This window comes from Salmo salar, unplaced genomic scaffold (genome assembly GCF_965601325.2).
Source record: "Salmo salar unplaced genomic scaffold, fSalSal1 ptg000914l, whole genome shotgun sequence".
NCBI lineage: Eukaryota > Metazoa > Chordata > Actinopteri > Salmoniformes > Salmonidae > Salmo > Salmo salar.
The window spans coordinates 108,222-130,713 of NW_027675550.1; the positions used below are offsets into that span (position 1 = coordinate 108,222).

General features: G+C 53.2%; 1 protein-coding gene across 2 annotated transcripts in view; it reads right to left on the reverse strand.

The window, feature by feature from the left end:
* The window catches only part of LOC106594940 (neurocalcin-delta A), a 64,338-nt gene that overhangs the window by 20,541 nt on the left and 21,305 nt on the right, over positions 1-22,492 (reverse strand). For both annotated transcript variants that reach the window (XM_082972654.1, XM_082972655.1), the window contains exons 2-3: positions 4,148-4,549; positions 1,405-1,510 (exon numbers count right to left, since the gene is read on the reverse strand). In XM_082972654.1, the coding sequence (XP_082828780.1) occupies positions 1,405-1,510; positions 4,148-4,525 (484 nt within the window). In that variant the 5' untranslated portion in view covers positions 4,526-4,549. The remainder of the gene's footprint in view (positions 1-1,404; positions 1,511-4,147; positions 4,550-22,492) is intronic.

A 22,492-nucleotide genomic window follows, 5' to 3' on the forward strand; every position in this document is an offset into this window, starting at 1 on the left:
ATCGGCTTCTCAATAGCTGGGGCGGAATACCCTATACCAGTACACTCCCTCTATCGGCTTCTCAATAGCTGGGGCAGTATACCCTATACTAGTACACTCCCTCTATCGGCTTCTCAATAGCTGGGGCGGTATACCCTATACCAGTACACTCCCTCTATCGGCTTCTCAATAGCTGGGGCGGAATACCCTATACCAGTACACTCCCTCTATCGGCTTCTCAATAGCTGGGGCGGTATACCCTATACCAGTACACTCCCTCTATCGGCTTCTCAATAGCTGGGGCAGTATACCCTATACTAGTACACTCCGTACACTAACACTCCCTCTATCGGCTTCTCAATAGCTGGGGCGGTATACCCTATACCAATACACTCCCTCTATTGGCTTCTCAATAGCTGGGGCGGTATACCCTATACCAGTACACTCCCTCTATCGGCTTCTCAATAGCTGGGGCGGTATACCCTATACCAGTACACTCCCTCTATCGGCTTCTCAATAGCTGGGGCGGTATACCCTATACCAGTACACTCCCACTATCGGCTTCTCAGTAGCTGGGGCGGTATACCCTATACCAGTACACTCCCACTATCGGCTTCTCAGTAGCTGGGGCGGTATACCCTATACCAGTACACTAACACTCCCTCTATCGGCTTCTCAATAGCTGGGGCAGTATACCCTATACCAGTACACTAACACTCCCTCTATCGGCTTCTCAATAGCTGGGGCGGTATACCCTATACCAGTACACTCCCTCTATCGGCTTCTCAATAGCTGGGGTGGTATACCCTATACCAGTACACTCCCACTATCGGCTTCTCAGTAGCTGGGGCGGTATACCCTATACCAGTACACTAACACTCCCTCTATCGGCTTCTCAATAGCTGGGGCGGTATACCCTATACCAGTACACTAACACTCCCTCTATCGGCTTCTCAATAGCTGGGGCAGTATACCCTATACCAGTACACTAACACTCCCTCTATCGGCTTCTCAATAGCTGGGGCAGTATACCCTATACCAGTACACTCCCTCTATCGGCTTCTCAATAGCTGGGGCGGTATACCCTATACCACTACACTCCCTCTATCGGCTTTTCAATAGCTGGGGCGGTATACCCTATACCACTACACTCCCTCTATCGGCTTCTCAATAGCTGGGGCGGTATACCCTATACCAGTACACTAACACTCCCTCTATCGGCTTCTCAATAGCTGGGGCGGTATACCAGTACACTCCCTCTATCGGCTTCTCAATAGCTGGGGCGGTATACCCTATACTAGTACACTCCCTCTATCGGCTTCTCAATAGCTGGGGCGGTATACCCTATACCAGTACACTCCCACTCCCACTATCGGCTGCCACTGTAGGCTGTAATGTGTTGGAGGTGGATGAGATGAGACCTACCGTCTCTGTTGGTGTCCATCTGTTTGAAGATCTTCTCTGTTCTCTTCTCTGGAGTAGACTCATCTTCTGGCATCTTCATCACAGACGACACCATCTTATAGATCGCCTGGAGAATAAAAACACACAGATGCCATGTTATAGATATCCTGGAGAATAAACACACAGATATCCTGGAGAATAAAACACAGATATCCTGGAGAATAAACACACAGATATCCTGGAGAATAATAGCTAGGACTGGTCTGGGACTGGGAGCTAGGACTGGTCTGGGACTGGGAGCTAGGACTGGTCTGGGACTGGGAGCTAGGACTGGTCTGGGACTGGGAGCTAGGACTGGTCTGGGACTGGGAGCTTGGACTGGTCTGGGACTGGGAGCTTGGACTGGTCTGGGACTGGGAGCTTGGACTGGTCTGGGACTGGGAGCTTGGACTGGTCTGGGACTGGGAGCTTGGACTGGTCTGGGACTGGGAGCTTGGACTGGTCTGGGACTGGGAGCTTGGACTGGTCTGGGACTGGGAGCTTGGACTGGTCTGGGACTGGGAGCTAGGACTGGTCTGGGACTGGGAGCTAGGACTGGTCTGGGACTGGGAGCTGGGAGCTGGGACTGGTCTGGGACTGGGAGCTGGGACTGGTCTGGGACTGGGAGCTAGGACTGGTCTGGGACTGGGAGCTAGGACTGGTCTGGGACTGGGAGCTAGGACTGGTCTGGGACTGGGAGCTAGGACTGGTCTGGGAGCTAGGACTGGTCTGGGACTGGGAGCTAGGACTGGTCTGGGACTGGGAGCTAGGACTGGTCTGGGACTGGGAGCTAGGACTGGTCTGGGACTGGGAGCTAGGACTGGTCTGGGACTGGGAGCTAGGACTAGTCTGGGACTGGGAGCTAGGACTGGTCTGGGACTGGGAGCTAGGACTGGTCTGGGACTGGGAGCTAGGACTGGTCTGGGACTGGGAGCTAGGACTGGTCTGGGACTGGGAGCTAGGACTGGTCTGGGACTGGGAGCTAGGACTGGTCTGGGACTGGGAGCTAGGACTGGTCTGGGACTGGGAGCTAGGACTGGGAGCTAGGACTGGTCTGGGACTGGGAGCTTGGACTGGTCTGGGACTGGGAGCTTGGACTGGTCTGGGACTGGGAGCTAGGACTGGTCTGGGACTGGGAGCTAGGACTGGTCTGGGACTGGGAGCTAGGACTGGTCTGGGACTGGGAGCTAGGACTGGTCTGGGACTGGGAGCTAGGACTGGTCTGGGACTGGGAGCTAGGACTGGTCTGGGACTGGGAGCTAGGACTGGTCTGGGACTGGGAGCTAGGACTGGTCTGGGACTGGGAGCTGGGACTGGGAGCTAGGACTGGTCTGGGACTGGGAGCTAGGACTGGTCTGGGACTGGGAGCTAGGACTGGTCTGGGACTGGGAGCTAGGACTGGTCTGGGACTGGGAGCTAGGACTGGTCTGGGACTGGGAGCTAGGACTGGTCTGGGACTGGGAGCTAGGACTGGTCTGGGAGCTAGGACTGGTCTGGGAGCTAGGACTGGTCTGGGACTGGGAGCTAGGACTGGTCTGGGAGCTAGGACTGGTCTGGGACTGGGAGCTAGGACTGGTCTGGGAGCTAGGACTGGTCTGGGAGCTAGGACTGGTCTGGGACTGGGAGCTAGGACTGGTCTGGGAGCTAGGACTGGTCTGGGACTGGGAGCTAGGACTGGTCTGGGACTGGGAGCTAGGACTGGTCTGGGACTGGGAGCTAGGACTGGTCTGGGACTGGGAGCTAGGACTGGTCTGGGACTGGGAGCTAGGACTGGTCTGGGACTGGGAGCTAGGACTGGTCTGGGACTGGGAGCTAGGACTGGTCTGGGTCTGGGAGCTAGGACTGGTCTGGGACTGGGAGCTAGGACTAGTCTGGGACTGGGAGCTAGGACTGATCTGGGAGCTAGGACTGGTCTGGGACTGGGAGCTAGGACTGGTCTGGGACTGGGAGCTAGGACTGGTCTGGGACTGGGAGCTAGGACTGGTCTGGGACTGGGAGCTAGGACTGGTCTGGGACTGGGAGCTAGGACTGGTCTGGGACTGGGAGCTAGGACTGGTCTGGGACTGGGAGCTAGGACTGGTCTGGGACTGGGAGCTAGGACTGGTCTGGGACTGGGAGCTAGGACTGGTCTGGGACTGGGAGCTAGGACTAGTCTGGGACTGGGAGCTAGGACTGGTCTGGGAGCTAGGACTGGTCTGGGACCAGTAGACATCGGTACGTGTAGGTAGCCTGAGCATTTTAGATGTAGTTTGTACAGGAGTGAAATCCAACAGTAAGATCATGTTGCTGATCAACAAATAAATCAGTCAACATGAACCATGCTACAGAGGACAACCAGTTGGTCAACACTACTGAAGGTCAATCCCCACCTGTACCATCTCTGACATGCTGATGTATCTCTTCCTGCCTCACCTGTACCATCTCTGACATGCTGATGTATCTCTTCCTGCCTCACCTGTACCATCTCTGACATGCCCATGTATCTCTTCCTGCCTCAACCTGTACCATCTCCAGCATCTCAGACATCCTCATGTGTCTGTTCCCGTCCATAATGTGCCTACAAAATAACTCACACCAGAACTACAAATCCCACCTCTCTGTTCCTGCCTCACCTGTACCATCTCCAGCATCTCAGACATCCTCATGTGTCTGTTCCCGTCCATAATGTGCCTACAAAATAACTCACACCAGAACTACAAATCCCACCTCTCTGTTCCTGCCTCACCTGTACGATCTCCAGCATCTCAGACTTGCTGATATATCCATTCCCGTCCAGGTCGTACATGCTGAAGGCCCACTTTAATTTCTGCTCCAGTTTGCCCCGCGACGTGACGCTCAGAGCGATGATGAACTCCCGGAAGTCTATCGTCCCGTCCCCGTTGGCGTCGAAGGTGCGGAAGACGTGCTCCGCGAACTTGGAGGCGTCTCCGTAAGGGAAGAAGTTACCGTAGATCTTCTTAAACTCTTCCATGGAGAGGTTCCCGCTGGGGCAGTCTCTCAGGAAGCCCTTATACCACTCCTGGATCTCGTGCTCTGTGAAGTCCGTGCTCTCCAGCAGATCCTGCATCACCTCCGGGCGGAGTTTGCTGTTCTGCTTCCCCATGGCTGGTGGTTACTATAGTAACAGCTGGAAGAAAGAGAGAGAGAGAGAGAGAGGAACTGAGAAAGGGGAGAGGAAAGATGTCCACTAGTACTGAAGACGAAGATGATAACAGCTATACAGAGAAATTAGAGATGCACCATCCTACATGACACAGGAGAAGAAAAAAAGGACCCAAAAACGTATGTTTGGTTGTTTGCATATCACTGAAAGCTTCATTAAAAGACTAGTTAGTTATCAGAACAGTATCTCTCCACCGCTGTGCCTGTATACTTCTGAGGATCCCTCATGGTGGAACGAGGGAGAAGTGTACTTCACTGTGCCCAGGAATGTTCACATGCTCAATGTAACCAAACATATTATGTCTGAAGTGATGGAATATTCCATGCAGCAGACAGACACTACTGAACGCTAGCTTGCCTTGGGGAGACGGACACTACTGAACGCTAGCTTGCCTTGGGGAGACGGACACTACTGAACGCTAGCTAGCCTTGAGAACACTTGGAGAGACAGACACTACTGAACGCTAGCTTGCCTTGGGGAGACGGACACTACTGAACGCTAGCTTGCCTTGGGGAGACGGACACTACTGAACGCTAGCTTGCCTTGGGGAGACAGACACTACTGAACGCTAGCTAGCCTTGAGAACACTTGGGGAGACAGACACTACTGAACGCTAGCTAGCCTTGGGAAGACAGACACTACTGAACGCTAGCTAGCCTTGAGAACACTTGGAGAGACAGACACTACTGAACGCTAGCTTGCCTTGGGGAGACAGACACTACTGAACGCTAGCTAGCCTTGGGGAGACAGACACTACTGAACGCTAGCTTGTCTTGAGAACACTTGGAGAGACAGACACTACTGAACGCTAGCTAGCCTTGGGGAGATGGACACTACTGAACGCTAGCTTGCCTTGGGGAGACAGACACTACTGAACGCTAGCTTGCCTTGGGGAGACAGACACTACTGAACGCTAGCTTGCCTTGGGGAGACAGACACTACTGAACGCCTAGCTTGCCTTGGGGAGACAGACACTACTGAACGCCTAGCTTGCCTTGAGAACACGCTGAGTGGACTGAGAAAGGTGCTGCCATCGTACTACAGAACTATAACAGAGCGATGAGTCATAAGCCACCGCTAAAAGCTACCTGGCTCCCTCCTCGCCATGAGACCAGAGACGTTAATCCCCATAATCCACCACTTCAGCACTTCAAGACACACTTCATAAACAAACTCAACTTAACAAAGCTCATAAGTGATTTACCGCTCGAGAGAAACACGACACACTAGCTAAGTTCAGCTCCAAACCCAACTTCATCAAGTTCCTAAGTGATTGAGACGGTGCAGCTCTAGAGAAAGGGCTTGAAGGTCTACTATGTACCAGACAGAGCTGAGACCAGACACCGTGCAGCTCTAGAGAAAGGGCTTGAAGAAGGTCTCTACTATGTCCCAGACAGAGCTGAGACCAGACACAGTGCAGCTCTAGAGAAAGGGCTTGAAGAAGGTCTACTATGTACCAGACAGAGCTGAGACCTGACACAGTGCAGCTCTAGAGAAAGGGCTTGAAGAAGGTCTACTATGTACCAGACAGAGCTGAGACCTGACACAGTGCAGCTCTAGAGAAAGGGCTTGAAGAAGGTCTACTATGTACCAGACAGAGCTGAGACCAGACACCGTGCAGCTCTAGAGAAAGGGCTTGAAGAAGGTCTCTACTATGTCCCAGACAGAGCTGAGACCAGACACAGTGCAGCTCTAGAGAAAGGGCTTGAAGAAGGTCTCTACTATGTACCAGACAGAGCTGAGACCTGACACAGTGCAGCTCTAGAGAAAGGGCTTGAAGAAGGTCTACTATGTACCAGACAGAGCTGAGACCTGACACAGTGCAGCTCTAGAGAAAGGGCTTGAAGAAGGTCTACTATGTACCAGACAGAGCTGAGACCTGACACAGTGCAGCTCTAGAGAAAGGGCTTGAAGAAGGTCTACTACAGTTGAAGTCGGTAGTTTACATACACTTAGGTTGAAGTCATTAAAAACTCGTTTTTCAACCACTCCACAAATTTCTTGTTAACAAACTATAGTTTTGGCAAATCGCTTAGGACATCTACTTTGTGCATGACAAGTAATTTTTCCAACAATTGTTTACAGACAGATTATTTCACTTATAAAATTCACTGTATCACAATTCCAGTGGGTCAGAAGTTTACATTCACTAAGTTGACTGTGCCTTTAAACAGCTTGGAAAATTCCAGAAAATGATGTCATGGCTTTAGAAGCTTCTGATAGGCTAATTGACATAATTTGAGTCAATTGGAGGTGTACCTGTGGATGTATTTCAAGGCCTACCTTCAAACTCAGTGCCTCTTTGCTTGACATCCTGGGAAAATCAAAAGAAATCAGCCAAGACCCCAGACAAAAAAAATTATAGACTTCCACAAGCCTGTTTCATCCTTGGAAGCAATTTCCAAACACCTGAAGGTACCACGTTCATCTGTACAAACAATAGTACGCAAGTATAAACACCATGGGACCACATTCCACGTTCTTAAAATAAAGTGGGGAGCCTAACTGACCGAAGACAGGGATTTTTTTACTAGGATTAAATGTCAGGAATTGTGAATAACTGGCTAAGGTGTATGTAAACTTCCGACTTCAACTGTTTGTACCAGACAGCTGCAGAGTAGGGGAGTACGTCCTCAGGAGAATGTGTTCATCGTCCTCTCAGCGGCCGGAAAGTCTGTCTCATATCACAACGTCTCTGACATTTCCTTTAAAAAAAAACTTTAAAAAAATAGCCCCTTTTTTCTCCCCAATTTCCTGGTATCCAATTGGGTAGTTAACTGTCTTGTCTCATATCGCTGTAACTCCAGTACGGACTCGGGAGAGGCGAATTGTGCGCCGCCCCATGGGTCTCCCGGTCGCGGCCGGCTGGACTCAAACCCAGAATCTCTAGTGGCACAGCACTGCGATGTCTTAGATCACTGAGCCACTCGGGAGGCACTCTCTGACATTTACTGCAACAGGAAGTGAGTTTCCCCTCTCTCTCTTTCTGCTAGGTCATCTCTCTCTCTCTTTCTGCTAGGTCATCTCTCTCTCTCTTTCTGCTAGGTCATCTCTCTCTCTCTTTCTGCTAGGTCATCTCTCTCTCTCTCTCTGCTAGGTCATCTTTCTCTCTCTTTCTCTCTCTCTCTGCTAGGTCATCTCTATCTCTCTTTCTGCTAGGTCATCTCTCTCTTTCTGCTAGGTCATCTCTCTCTCTCTCTGCGAGATTCAGAGGTCTCTCTCTCTGCGAGATTCAGAGGTCTCTCTCTCTGCGAGATTCAGAGGTCTCTCTCTCTGCGAGATTCAGAGGTCTCTCTCTCTGCGAGATTCAGAGGTCTCTCTCTCTCTGCGAGATTCAGAGGTCTCTCTCTCTCTGCGAGATTCAGAGGTCTCTCTCTCTCTGCGAGATTCAGAGGTCTCTCTCTGCGAGATTCAGAGGTCTCTCTCTGCGAGATTCAGAGGTCTCTCTCTCTCTGCGAGATTCAGAGGTCTCTCTCTCTCTGCGAGATTCAGAGGTCTCTCTCTCTGCGAGATTCAGAGGTCTCTCTCTCTGCGAGATTCAGAGGTCTCTCTCTCTGCGAGATTCAGAGGTCTCTCTCTCTGCGAGATTCAGAGGTCTCTCTCTCTGCGAGATTCAGAGGTCTCTCTCTCTGCGAGATTCAGAGGTCTCTCTCTCTGCGAGATTCAGAGGTCTCTCTCTGCGAGATTCAGAGGTCTCTCTCTCTGCGAGATTCAGAGGTCTCTCTCTCTGCGAGATTCAGAGGTCTCTCTCTCTGCGAGATTCAGAGGTCATCTCTCAATTCAGTTCCATTCAAAGTGCTTTATTGGCATGGGAAACAAACTATATATACACAAAAGTATGTGGACACCCCTTCAAATTAGTGGATTCGGCTATTTCAGCCACACCCGTTGCTGACAGGTGTATAAAAATCGAGCACACATCCATGCAATCTCCATAGACAAACATTGGCAGTAGAATGGCCCTGACTGAAGAGCTCAGTGACTTTCAACGTGGCACAGTCACAGGATGCCACCTTTCCAACAAGTCAGTTCGGGCAAATTTCTGTCCTGGTCAACTGTAAGTGCTGTTATTGTGAAGTGGAAACCTCTAGGAGCAACAACGGCTCAGACGTGAAGTGGTAGGCAACACAATCTCACAGAACGGGACCGCCGAGCGCCGAATCGCGTAAAAATCCTCTGTCCTCGGTTGCAACACTCCACTACCGAGTTCCAAACTGCCTCTGGAAGCAACGTCAGCACAACAACTGTTGGTCGGGAGCTTCATGAAATGGGTTTCCATGGCCGAGCAGCCGCACACAAGGTCATGTCTCTCTCTCTCTGCCAGAGGTCATGTCTCTCATCAGTAATGAGACTGGAGAGGAGACATGGACAGAGACTGGAGAGGAGATACACTGTCCATCCCACAGTACACCTGTTAGGACCTCTCCCCTAGAGAGATACACTGTCCATCCCACAGTACACCTGTTAGGACCTCTCCTCCTCCTCTAGAGAGATACACTGTCCATCCCACAGTACACCTGTTAGGACCTCTCCCCTCCCCTAGAGAGATACACTGTCCATCCCACAGTACACCTGTTAGGACCTCTCCTCCTCGTCTAGAGAGATACACTGTCCATCCCACAGTACACCTGTTAGGACCTCTCCTCTAGAGAGATACACTGTCCATCCCACAGTACACCTGTTAGGACCTCTCCCCTAGAGAGATACACTGTCCATCCCACAGTACACCTGTTAGGACCTCTCCCCTAGAGAGATACACTGTCCATCCCACAGTACACCTGTTAGGACCTCTCCTCCTCCTCTAGAGAGATACACTGTCCATCCCACAGTACACCTGTTAGGACCTCTCCCCTAGAGAGATACACTGTCCATCCCACAGTACACCTGTTAGGACCTCTCCTCCTCCTCTAGAGAGATACACTGTCCATCCCACAGTACACCTGTTAGGACCTCTCCTCCTCCTCTAGAGAGATACACTGTCCATCCCACAGTACACCTGTTAGGACCTCTCCCCTAGAGAGATACACTGTCCATCCCACAGTACACCTGTTAGGACCTCTCCACCTCCCCTAGAGAGATACACTGTCCATCCCACAGTACACCTGTTAGGACCTCTCCTCTAGAGAGATACACTGTCCATCCCACAGTACACCTGTTAGGACCTCTCCCCTAGAGAGATACACTGTCCATCCCACAGTACACCTGTTAGGACCTCTCCCCTAGAGAGATACACTGTCCATCCCACAGTACACCTGTTAGGACCTCTCCCCTAGAGAGATACACTGTCCATCCCACAGTACACCTGTTAGGACCTCTCCCCTAGAGAGATACACTGTCCATCCCACAGTACACCTGTTAGGACCTCTCCCCTAGAGAGATACACTGTCCATCCCACAGTACACCTGTTAGGACCTCTCCCCTAGAGAGATACACTGTCCATCCCACAGTACACCTGTTAGGACCTCTCCCCTAGAGAGATACACTGTCCATCCCACAGTACACCTGTTAGGACCTCTCCCCTAGAGAGATACACTGTCCATCCCACAGTACACCTGTTAGGACCTCTCCCCTAGAGAGATACACTGTCCATCCCACAGTACACCTGTTAGGACCTCTCCCCTAGAGAGATACACTGTCCATCCCACAGTACACCTGTTAGGACCTCTCCCCTAGAGAGATACACTGTCCATCCCACAGTACACCTGTTAGGACCTCTCCCCTAGAGAGATACACTGTCCATCCCACAGTACACCTGTTAGGACCTCTCCCCTAGAGAGATACACTGTCCATCCCACAGTACACCTGTTAGGACCTCTCCCCTAGAGAGATACACTGTCCATCCCACAGTACACCTGTTAGGACCTCTCCCCTAGAGAGATACACTGTCCATCCCACAGTACACCTGTTAGGACCTCTCCCCTAGAGAGATACACTGTCCATCCCACAGTACACCTGTTAGGACCTCTCCCCTAGAGAGATACACTGTCCATCCCACAGTACACCTGTTAGGACCTCTCCCCTAGAGAGATACACTGTCCATCCCACAGTACACCTGTTAGGACCTCTCCTCCTCCCCTAGAGAGATACACTGTCCATCCCACAGTACACCTGTTAGGACCTCTCCCCTCCCCTAGAGAGATACACTGTCCATCCCACAGTACACCTGTTAGGACCTCTCCTCCTCCCCTAGAGAGATACACTGTCCATCCCACAGTACACCTGTTAGGACCTCTCCTCTAGAGAGATACACTGTCCATCCCACAGTACACCTGTTAGGACCTCTCCTCTAGAGAGATACACTGTCCATCCCACAGTACACCTGTTAGGACCTCTCCTCCTCCCCTAGAGAGATACACTGTCCATCCCACAGTACACCTGTTAGGACCTCTCCCCTAGAGAGATACACTGTCCATCCCACAGTACACCTGTTAGGACCTCTCCCCTAGAGAGATACACTGTCCATCCCACAGTACACCTGTTAGGACCTCTCCCCTAGAGAGATACACTGTCCATCCCACAGTACACCTGTTAGGACCTCTCCCCTAGAGAGATACACTGTCCATCCCACAGTACACCTGTTAGGACCTCTCCTCTAGAGAGATACACTGTCCATCCCACAGTACACCTGTTAGGACCTCTCCTCCTCCTCTAGAGAGATACACATCTTCTGGAGACCTTTAAGCTGCTGTCTGATTCTCTCAGTAGTTGCCATGGAAACCTCCAGCACAGACTAGAGACCATTGATAAGCCGTAGAAACACCCTGAGAGAGAGAGAGGATCTGGAGGGAGGAAATATGGAGGGAGAGAGGAAGGGGGGAGATATGGAGGGAGAGAGGAAAGAGAGAGGAAGGAGATATGGAGGAGTTATGGAGGGAGAGAGGAAGGGGGGAGATATGGAGGGAGAGAGGAAAGAGAGAGGAAGGAGATATGGAGGAGTTATGGAGGGAGAGAGGAAGGGAGGAGATATGGAGGGAGAGAGGAAAGAGAGAGGAAGGAGATATGGAGGAGTTATGGAGGGAGAGAGGAAGGGGGGAGATATGGAGGGAGAGAGGAAAGAGAGAGGAAGGAGATATGGAGGAGTTATGGAGGGAGAGAGGAAGGGAGGAGTTATGGAGGGAGAGAGGGAGGAAAGAGAGAGGAAGGAGATATGGAGGAGTTATGGAGGGAGAGAGGAAGGGGGGAGATATGGAGGGAGAGAGGAAAGAGAGAGGAAGGGAGGAGTTATGGAGGGAGAGAGGGAGGAAAGAGAGAGGAAGGAGATATGGAGGGAGAGAGGGAGGAAGGAGATATGGAGGGAGAGAGGAAGGGAGGAGATATGGAGGGAGAGAGGAAAGAGAGAGGAAGGAGATATGAAGGGAGAGAGAATCTGGAGGGAGAGAGAGAGGAGGTATGGAGGAAGAGAGAGGCGGTATGGAGAGAGAGAGAGGAGGTATGGAGAGAGAGAGAGGATCTGGAGGGAGAGAGAGAGAGGATCTGGAGGGAGAGAGAGAGAGGATCTGGAGGGAGAGAGAGAGGATCTGGAGGGAGAGAGAGAGAGGATCTGGAGGGAGAGAGAGAGAGGATCTGGAGGGAGAGAGAGAGGATCTGGAGGGAGAGAGAGAGAGGATCTGGAGGGAGAGAGAGAGAGGATCTGGAGGGAGAGAGAGAGAGGATCTGGAGGGAGAGAGAGAGAGGATCTGGAGGGAGAGAGAGAGAGGATCTGGAGGGAGAGAGAGGGAGGATCTGGAGGGAGAGAGAGAGGGGATTTGGAGGGAGAGAGAGAGAGGCCCTGGAGGGAGAGAGAGAGAGGCCCTGGAGGGAGAGAGAGGATCTGGAGGGAGAGAGAGAGAGGCCCTGGAGGGAGAGAGAGAGAGGATCTGGAGGGAGAGAGAGAGAGGATCTGGAGGGAGAGAGAGAGAGGAGGTATGGAGAGAGAGAGGAGGTATGGAGAGAGGGAGGTATGGAGGGAGAGAGAGGAGGTATGGAGGGAGAGAGGATCTGGAGGGAGAGAGGAGGTATGGAGAGAGAGGATCTGGAGGGAGAGAGGAGATACGGAGGGAGAGAGGATCTGGAGGGAGAGAGGAGGTATGGAGGGAGAGAGGAGGTATGGAGGGAGAGAGGAGGTATGGAGGGAGAGAGGAGGTAGGGAGAGAGGGAGGAGTAGTACTTTCTCAACTCTCCCTTGTAGTGACTCACTGATGCACTGAGAGAGTGGGGGGGGGGGAGAAGAGTGGTGGTTAGTGAGGGGGGAGAGTGGGGGCTGGTGGTTAGTGGGGGGGGGAGTGGGGCCTGGTGGTTAGTGGGGGGGGAGAGTGGGGCCTGGTGGTTAGTGGGGGGGAGAGTGGGGCCTGGTGGTTAGTGGGGGGGAGAGTGGGGCCTGGTGGTTAGTGGGGGGGAGAGTGGGGGCTGGTGGTTAGTGAGGGGGGAGAGTGGGGCCTGGAGGTTAGTGGGGGGGAGAGTGGGGCCTGGTGGTTAGTGGGGGGGAGAGTGGGGGCTGGTGGTTAGTGGGGGGGAGAGTGGGGCCTGGTGGTTAGTGGGGGGGAGAGTGGGGGCTGGTGGTTAGTGGGGGGGAGAGTGGGGCCTGGTGGTTAGTGGGGGGGGGAGTGGGGCCTGGTGGTTAGTGGGGGGGAGAGTGGGGCCTGGTGGTTAGTGGGGGGGAGAGTGGGGCCTGGTGGTTAGTGGGGGGGGAGAGTGGGGCCTGGTGGTTAGTGGGGGGGGAGAGTGGGGCCTGGTGGTTAGTGGGGGGGGAGAGTGGGGCCTGGTGGTTAGTGGGGGGGGAGAGTGGGGCCTGGTGGTTAGTGGGGGGGGAGAGTGGGGCCTGGTGGTTAGTGGGGGGGAGAGTGGGGCCTGGTGGTTAGTGGGGGGGAGAGTGGGGCCTGGTGGCTAGTGGGGGGGGGAGAGTGGGGCCTGGTGGTTAGTGGGGGGGAGAGTGGGGCCTGGTGGTTAGTGGGGGGGAGAGTGGGGCCTGGTGGTTAGTGGGGGGGGGGGAGAGTGGGGCCTGGTGGTTAGTGGGGGGGGGAGAGTGGGGCCTGGTGGTTAGTGGGGGGGAGAGTGGGGCCTGGTGGTTAGTGGGGGGGGGGAGAGTGGGGCCTGGTGGTTAGTGGGGGGGGGGAGAGTGGGGCCTGGTGGTTAGTGGGGGGGAGAGTGGGGGCTGGTGGTTAGTGGGGGGGAGGAGTGGGGCCTGGTGGTTAGTGGGGGGGGGAGAGTGGGGCCTGGTGGTTAGTGGGGGGGGGGAGAGTGGGGCCTGGTGGTTAGTGGGGGGGAGAGTGGGGCCTGGTGGTTAGTGGGGGGGAGAGTGGGGCCTGGTGGTTAGTGGGGGGGGGGAGAGTGGGGCCTGGTGGTTAGTGGGGGGGGAGAGTGGGGCCTGGTGGTTAGTGGGGGGGGAGTGGGGTGTGTTAAGGTTACTACAAGCTGCACTTGGGTGGAGTGGGATTTCTGGAGTAGCGGAAACCTTCTGGTAACATGATATCCTCGCTGGTCGGACGGACGACTACAACACGTTAACCAGGACAATAATAGACTTTCTGGACGGTAAGACACTTCATATTTCCAGCTTAGAGGAGTGAAAGCAATTGAGACAACAAAGCACCCACACACACACACACACACACACACACACACACCTCCCCTGCTGCGGCAGCTGCTCTGTGGGGGAATGTCCAGCTGCAGCCGCCCTTAAGACTCAGAAACAAACAGGATGCATCCGGTTTTCAGGGACGGTATCTTCAGCCTGGCTTCCCTTTCCCCTGAAAACCGGATGTGGGGACTCCGCTCAGGCACTTCATTAACCTCTGATACTCTACGATAAGCTGCAAACACTCACATAGAAGATGAGGAGGAGGAGGACGAAGGGGAGGAGGAGGAAGAGGAGGAGAGGGAGGAAGAGGAGGAGGAGGAAGAAGAGGTGGAGAGGGAGGAGAGGAAGGAAGAGGAGGAGAGGGAGGAAGAGGAGAGGGAGGAAGAGGAGGAGAGGGAGGAAGAGGAGGAGGAGGAAGAGGAGGAGAGGGAGGAAGAGGAGGAGGAGGAAGAGGAGGAGAAGCAGGAGAGGGAGGAGGAAGAGGAGGACGAAGAGGAGGAGAGGGAGGGGAAAGAGGAGGAGCAGGAGAGGGAGGAGAAAGAGGAGGAGCAGGAGAGGGAGGAGGAAGAGGAGGAAGAGGAGGAGAGGGAAGAAAAGGAGGAAGAGGAGAGGGAGGAGGAGGAAGAGGAGGAGCAGGAGAGGGAGGAGGAAGAGGAGGAGAGGGAGGAAGAGGAGAGGGAGGAAGAGGAGGAGAGGGAGGAAGAGGAGGAGGAGGAAGAGGAGGAGAGGGAGGAAGAGGAGGAGGAGGAAGAGGAGGAGAAGCAGGAGAGGGAGGAGGAAGAGGAGGACGAAGAGGAGGAGAGGGAGGAGAAAGAGGAGGAGCAGGAGAGGGAGGAGAAAGAGGAGGAGCAGGAGAGGGAGGAGGAAGAGGAGGAAGAGGAGGAGAGGGAAGAAAAGGAGGAAGAGGAGAGGGAGGAGGAGGAAGAGGAGGAGCAGGAGAGGGAGGAGGAAGAGGAGGAGAGGGAGGAGGAGCGAGACACTCCCCAGGTCCACTCTAATGTACCCCAACCCTGCCTAAACCATCCACTGGCACCCAAGCTGAGTGGAGGGAGGATCTGAATCAGTGTTTAAAAGGAGTCAACAACTAGAGGATCTGAATCAGTGTTTAAAAGGAGTCAACAACTAGAGGATCTGAATCAGTGTTTAAAAGGAGTCAACAACTAGAGGATCTGAATCAGTGTTTAAAAGGAGTCAACTAAAGGATCTGAATCAGTGTTTAAAAGGAGTCAACTACAGGATCTGAATCAGTGTTTAAAAGGAGTCAACTACAGGATCTGAATCAGTGTTTAAAAGGAATCAACAACTCGAGGATCTGAATCAGTGTTTAAAAGGAGTCAACAACTCGAGGATCTGAATCAGTGTTTAAAAGGAGTCAACAACTAGAGGATCTGAATCAGTGTTTAAAAGGAGTCAACTACAGGATCTGAATCAGTGTTTAAAAGGAGTCAACTACAGGATCTGAATCAGTGTTTAAAAGGAGTCAACTACAGGATCTGAATCAGTGTTTAAAAGGAATCAACTACAGGATCTGAATCAGTGTTTAAAAGGAGTCAACAACTAGAGGATCTGAATCAGTGTTTAAAAGGAGTCAACAACTCGAGGATCTGAATCAGTTTTTAAAAGGAGTCAACAACTAGAGGATCTGAATCAGTGTTTAAAAGGAATCAACAACTCGAGGATCTGAATCAGTTTTTAAAAGGAGTCAACAACTAGAGGATCTGAATCAGTTTTTAAAAGGAGTCAACAACTAGAGGATCTGAATCAGTGTTTAAAAGGAATCAACAACTCGAGGATCTGAATCAGTGTTTGAAAGGAATCAACTCGAGGATCTGAATCAGTGTTTAAAAGGAGTCAACAACTAGAGGATCTGAATCAGTGTTTGAAAGGAATCAACAACTAGAGGATCTGAATCAGTGTTTGAAAGGAATCAACTCGAGGATCTGAATCAGTGTTTGAAAGGAATCAACTAGAGGATCTGAATCAGTGTTTGAAAGGAATCGTACCCGTCACTCCAACATGTCTTCAGCCTATTGTCCAACAACACGTACGGTTTGATGCCTCTCCTGGTGAGAGCTCTGCTCCATTATCCAGCTACAGGGCTGTTTTTTAATGGCTTTTACGTTCTGTCTTTAAAAAACGGCCCGCTCCTTCATTACGTTGCCACGGCAACAGACTCGGCGCGCCGAGTCATTGATACAGAAGAAGAACAACAACAATAAATCAAAATGAGAAGAAAAATCAAGAAGACATTTTGTTTTCCCCTCAACGAATCATCCAACTAAACGCACAACGCTGTTATTGGGCTGGGGGAGGGCTGGGGGGAGAGGGCTGGGGGAGGGCTGGGGGGAGAGGGCTGGGGGGAGAGGGCTGGGGGGAGAGGGCTGGGGGAGGGCTGGGGAGGGGGCTGGGGGAGGGAGAGAGGGCTGGGGGAGGGCTGGGGAGGGCTGGAGGGGAGAGGGCTGGGGGGAGAGGGCTGGGGGGAGAGGGCTGGGGGGAGAGGGCTGGGGGGAGAGGGCTGGGGGGAGAGGGCTGGGGGGAGAGGGCTGGGGGGAGGGGGCTGGGGGGAGGGGGCTGGGGGGAGGGCTGGAGGGGAGAGAGGACTGGGGGAGGGCTGGGGGGAGGGGGCTGGGGGGAGGGAGAGAGGGCTGGGGGGAGGGCTGGGGGGAGGGGGCTGGGGGGAGGGAGAGAGGGCTGGGGGGAGGGCTGGGGGGGGGGGGTGACCAATGTGTTCATTTCCTTGTGATGTTTCCTCATCCTTAAATCCATCAGAAGGTAACTGTCAGGAAGGAGGACCATCTAACCTCCTCCAGGGCTCAGCAGAGAGGAGAGCACGTCTGTCTGGTATTACCTGGTATTACCTGGTATTACCTGCTATTACCTGGTATTACCTGGTATTACCTGGTTCAGTCTGCTCACTGTGGCATCATCAACATGATAACAAGCCATGTCCGCTGAGCCTGAGGACAAACCAGGTCTGGTAAAACCAAGTCTTCCAGCAGGGTGGCTGTGAACCAATCACTACGGAACGGCCGTTCAGCCAAGACGAATGTTATCTGGTGTGTTCAACTCTTAAAGACAATACAGAACAACACGTCTGAGAGCTGTAGCACAGACAGACAGACAGACAGCCCTCTAGACCTCATCAGGACAGACAGACAGCCCCCTCCACCTCATCAGGACAGACAGACAGACAGACAGACAGACAGCCCCCTCCACCTCATCAGGACAGACAGACAGACAGACAGCACTCTCCAACTCATCAGGACAGACAGACAGCCCCCTCCACCTCATCAGGACAGACAGACAGCCCTCTAGACCTCATCAGGATAGACAGACAGCCCCCTCCACCTCATCAGGACAGACAGACAGACAGACCTCTAGACCTCATCAGGACAGACAGACAGCCCCCTAAACCTCATCAGGACAGACAGACAGCCCTCTCCACCTCATCAGGACAGACAGACAGCCCTCTAGACCTCATCAGGACAGACAGACAGACAGACAGACAGACAGCCCTCTAGACCTCATCAGGACAGACAGACAGACAGACAGACAGACAGACAGACAGCCCTCTAAACCTCATCAGGACAGACAGACAGCCAGACAGACAGACAGACAGACAGCACTCTCCAACTCATCAGGACAGACAGACAGACAGACAGACAGCCCTCTCCAACTCATCAGGACAGACAGACAGACAGACAGCCCTCTAAACCTCATCAGTCGAGTTGTACTGCAGCAGCATACCCATGCTGGTATAATGAGGGTCTCCAGGGACATGCCCTGCAGCCCTGGGGTCCAAACTAACCCAGCCCCACTTCCTGTGGTCAGACGGAAATATAGCAACAGGATATGACATAATGGAAAATAACAAACAAAGAGAAAGTAGCATCAGGACAAGGTACAGGAAGTCAGAGCTCAAGGGGGTTGAGCTGACTCGTCAACTGCCGTTACCGTCTGAATACAGTCACAGAAAACTCCTTCCTGAAGCGGCGGGAAACAGTAAAAGATGGCTGATGAAATGTTTCCATGACAGCAGCAGCGGTCAGATGTCTTCACCAGGTCTTCATCCTCTTCCTCTGAAACAGAGCAGCGGTCAGATGTCTTCATCAGGTCATCGTCCTCCTCTGAAACAGAGCAGCGGTCAGATGTCTTCATCAGGTCTTCGTCCTCCTCCTCTGAAACAAGGTCAGATGTCTTCACCAGGTCTTCGTCCTCCTCTGAAACAGAGCAGCGGTCAGATGTCTTCACCAGGTCATCGTCCTCCTCCTCTGAAACAGAGCAGCGGTCAGATGTCTTCATCAGGTCTTCGTCCTCCTCTGAAACAGAGCAGCGGTCAGATGTCTTCACCAGGTCTTCGTCCTCCTCTGACTTCCTGATACAGTAACTCTGGAGGAGGTGCAGGACAGGTCTAATGTGGACAATCAGCTGTAGACACAGACAGGAACTGGTTCTCTCTCTCTCTCAAGACAATGCCTCGTGGTTAAAGACAAGACGTTTAACTCTGACCAGGGTGGCACCATGATAAAGTATTCACACCACTCTCTCAGGGCTTCCCACCCAGCAGGTTAAAGACAGAACGGACGACCCGGGCACGACGACCCACTCAGTGGTGATAATCATCAACGCCGAGATCCAATCAGAACGCCTGATAATTCCCTCTGGGGGAGCTGACTGGGATCCAATCAAATGCCTGATAATTCCCTCAGGGGAGCTGACTGGGATCCAATCAGAACGCCTGATAATTCCCTCAGGGGAGCTGACTGGGATCCAATCAGAACGCCTGATAATTCCCTCAGGGGAGCTGACTGGGATCCAATCAGAACGCCTGATAATTCCCTCAGGGGAGCTGACTGGGATCCAATCAGAACGCCTGATAATTCCCTCAGGGGAGCTGACTGGGATCCAATCAGAACGCCTGATAATTCCCTCAGGGGAGCTCACTTCCTGTCTCGCTGTTTGTTTCCAACGATAAGACCGAATGAGAATGTTTAGTAATGAATGTCAATCCTGTCAGAAGCAGTGTTAGGACCTGGGTAACACCGCGTGTTTGATAAGCAGCGTTAGGACCTGGGTAACACCGCGTGTTTGATAAGCAGCGTTAGGACCTGGGTAACACCGCGTGTTTGATAAGCAGCGTTAGGACCTGGGTAACACCGCGTGTTTGATAAGCAGTGTTAGGACCTGGGTAACACCGCGTGTTTGATAAGCAGCGTTAGGACCTGGGTAACACCGTGTGTTTGATAAGCAGCGTTAGGACCTGGGTAACACCGTGTGTTTGATAAGCAGCGTTAGGACCTGGGTAACACCGTGTGTTTGATAAGCAGCGTTAGGACCTGGGTAACACCGTGTGTTTGATAAGCAGCGTTAGGACCTGGGTAACACCGCGTGTTTGATAAGCAGCGTTAGGACCTGGGTAACACCGTGTGTTTGATAAGCAGTGTTAGGACCTGGGTAACACCGCGATAAGCAGCGTTAGGACCTGGGTAACACCGTGTGTTTGATAAGCAGCGTTAGGACCTGGGTAACACCGCGTGTTTGATAAGCAGCGTTAGGACCTGGGTAACACCGTGTGTTTGATAAGCAGTGTTAGGACCTGGGCTGAGGGCTGCTATGGAAGGAGAGAGGAACCTGGCTGTCAGTAGGACAAGGCTGAGGGCTGCTAGGGAAGGAGAGAGGAACCTGGCTGTCAGTAGGACAAGGCTGAGGGCTGCTAGGGAAGGAGAGAGGAACCTGGCTGTCAGTAGGACAAGGCTGAGGGCTGCTAGGGAAGGAGAGAGGAACCTGGCTGTCAGTAGAACAAGGCTGAGGGCTGCTAGGGAAGGAGAGAGGAACCTGGCTGTCAGTAGGACAAGGCTGAGGGCTGCTAGGGAAGGAGAGAGGAACCTGGCTGTCAGCAGGACAAGGCTGAGGGCTGCTAGGGAAGGAGAGAGGAACCTGGCTGTCAGTAGGACAAGGCTGAGGGCTGCTAGGGAAGGAGAGAGGAACCTGGCTGTCAGTAGGACAAGGCTGAGGGCTGCTATGGAAGGAGAGAGGAACCTGGCTGTCAGTAGGACAAGGCTGAGGGCTGCTAGGGAAGGAGAGAGGAACCTGGCTGTCAGTAGAACAAGGCTGAGGGCTGCTAGGGAAGGAGAGAGGAACCTGGCTGTCAGTAGAACAAGGCTGAGGGCTGCTAGGGAAGGAGAGAGGAACCTGGCTGTCAGTAGGACAAGGCTGAGGGCTGCTAGGGAAGGAGAGAGGAACCTGGCTGTCAGTAGGACAAGGCTGAGGGCTGCTAGGGAAGGAGAGAGGAACCTGGCTGTCAGTAGGACAAGGCTGAGGGCTGCTAGGGAAGGAGAGAGGAACCTGGCTGTCAGTAGAACAAAGCTGAGGGCTGCTATGGAAGGAGTGAGGAACCTGGCTGTCAGTAGGACAAGGCTGAGGGCTGCTAGGGAAGGAGAGAGGAACCTGGCTGTCAGTAGAACAAGGCTGAGGGCTGCTAGGGAAGGAGAGAGGAACCTGGCTGTCAGTAGAACAAGGCTGAGGGCTGCTAGGGAAGGAGAGAGGAACCTGGCTGTCAGTAGAACAAGGCTGAGGGCTGCTAGGGAAGGAGAGAGGAACCTGGCTGTCAGTAGAACAAGGCTGAGGGCTGCTAGGGAAGGAGAGAGGAACCTGGCTGTCAGTAGGACAAGGCTGAGGGCTGCTAGGGAAGGAGAGAGGAACCTGGCTGTCAGTAGGACAAGGCTGAGGGCTGCTAGGGAAGGAGAGAGGAACCTGGCTGTCAGTAGAACAAAGCTGAGGGCTGCTATGGAAGGAGTGAGGAACCTGGCTGTCAGTAGGACAAGGCTGAGGGCTGCTATGGAAGGAGAGAGGAACCTGGCTGTCAGTAGGACAAGGCTGAGGGCTGCTAGGGAAGGAGAGAGGAACCTGGCTGTCAGTAGGACAAGGCTGAGGGCTGCTAGGGAAGGAGAGAGGAACCTGGCTGTCAGTAGGACAAGGCTGAGGGCTGCTAGGGAAGGAGAGAGGAACCTGGCTGTCAGTAGGACAAGGCTGAGGGCCGCTAGGGAAGGAGAGAGGAACCTGGCTGTCAGTAGGACAAGGCTGAGACACGTCCAACATCCATCACACAGAAAAGGTCAGCAGCTGCACAAAGAACGTGCACACACACACACACACACACACACAGGAAAGCGGTGATAATGTGTGAAGCCTGTGGACTAGTTGTGTGGGTGTGAGGACTCAGTACTGTCATACAGTATCTAGTAGCAGAGTGCTAATGGAAATCACCACATGTTCCATGTATGGGACAGTCTCTGCACCACACGGACGACCAGAGGACATGCTTTACATTCCTGGAAGGAGAACAACGTGCTCCTTAGTTTTCACAAAAGACCTTTCATTTATTTTGACTAGGAAACCAATTCAAATAGCACCACTCAGACACTCACTGTTTTTTATTCCTTTTAGGAAATACTCTTCAAAAAAGGTAAGTGATGTTAAACAAACCAGTGATGGAGCTTCCTGCTTTCTCACACCTGAACCGGCATGCTCCCCGGCCGTAAAGGACCCGGCTCCCCGGCCGTAAAGGACCCGGCTCCCCGGCCGTAAAGGACCCGGCTCCCCGGCCGTAAAGGACCCGGCTCCCCGGCCGTAAAGGACCCGGCTCCCCGGCCGTAAAGGACCCGGCTCCCCGGCCGTAAAGGACCCGGCTCCCCTGCCGTAAAGGACCCGGCTCCCCGGCCGTAAAGGACCTGGCTGTTTTATTCCGGCTCGGCTGCTGTCCCGGGAGGCTGTTTTATTCCGGCTCGGCTGCTGTCCAGGGAGGCTGTTTTATTCCGGCTCGGCTGCTGTCCCGAGAGGCTGTTGTATTATTCTGCTCACAGGTTACTGCTTAATTACGTAGTATGCTGCTGCTGCTGCCATGACTACCAGTTGTTAAGGCTACTTATACCGCTGGATAAAGACAGCTGATGTGTCATCGCACATATTAGAGAAGACCTTCACACCATCCTGCCTGCTACAACACAGCTGTACGGACTAGGCTGATAACAGAGACCTTCACACCATCCTGCCTGCTGCAACACAGCTGAACGGACTAGGCTGATAACAGAGACCTTCACACCATCCTGCCTGCTACAACACAGCTGAACGGACTAGGCTGATAACAGAGACCTTCACACCATCCTGCCTGCTGCAACACAGCTGAATGGACTAGGCTGATAACAGAGACCTTCACACCATCCTGCCTGCTGCAACACAGCTGTACGGACTAGGCTGATAACAGAGACCTTAACACCATCCTGCCTGCTGCAACACAGCTGAACGGACTAGGCTGATAACAGAGACCTTCACACCATCCTGCCTGCTGCAAC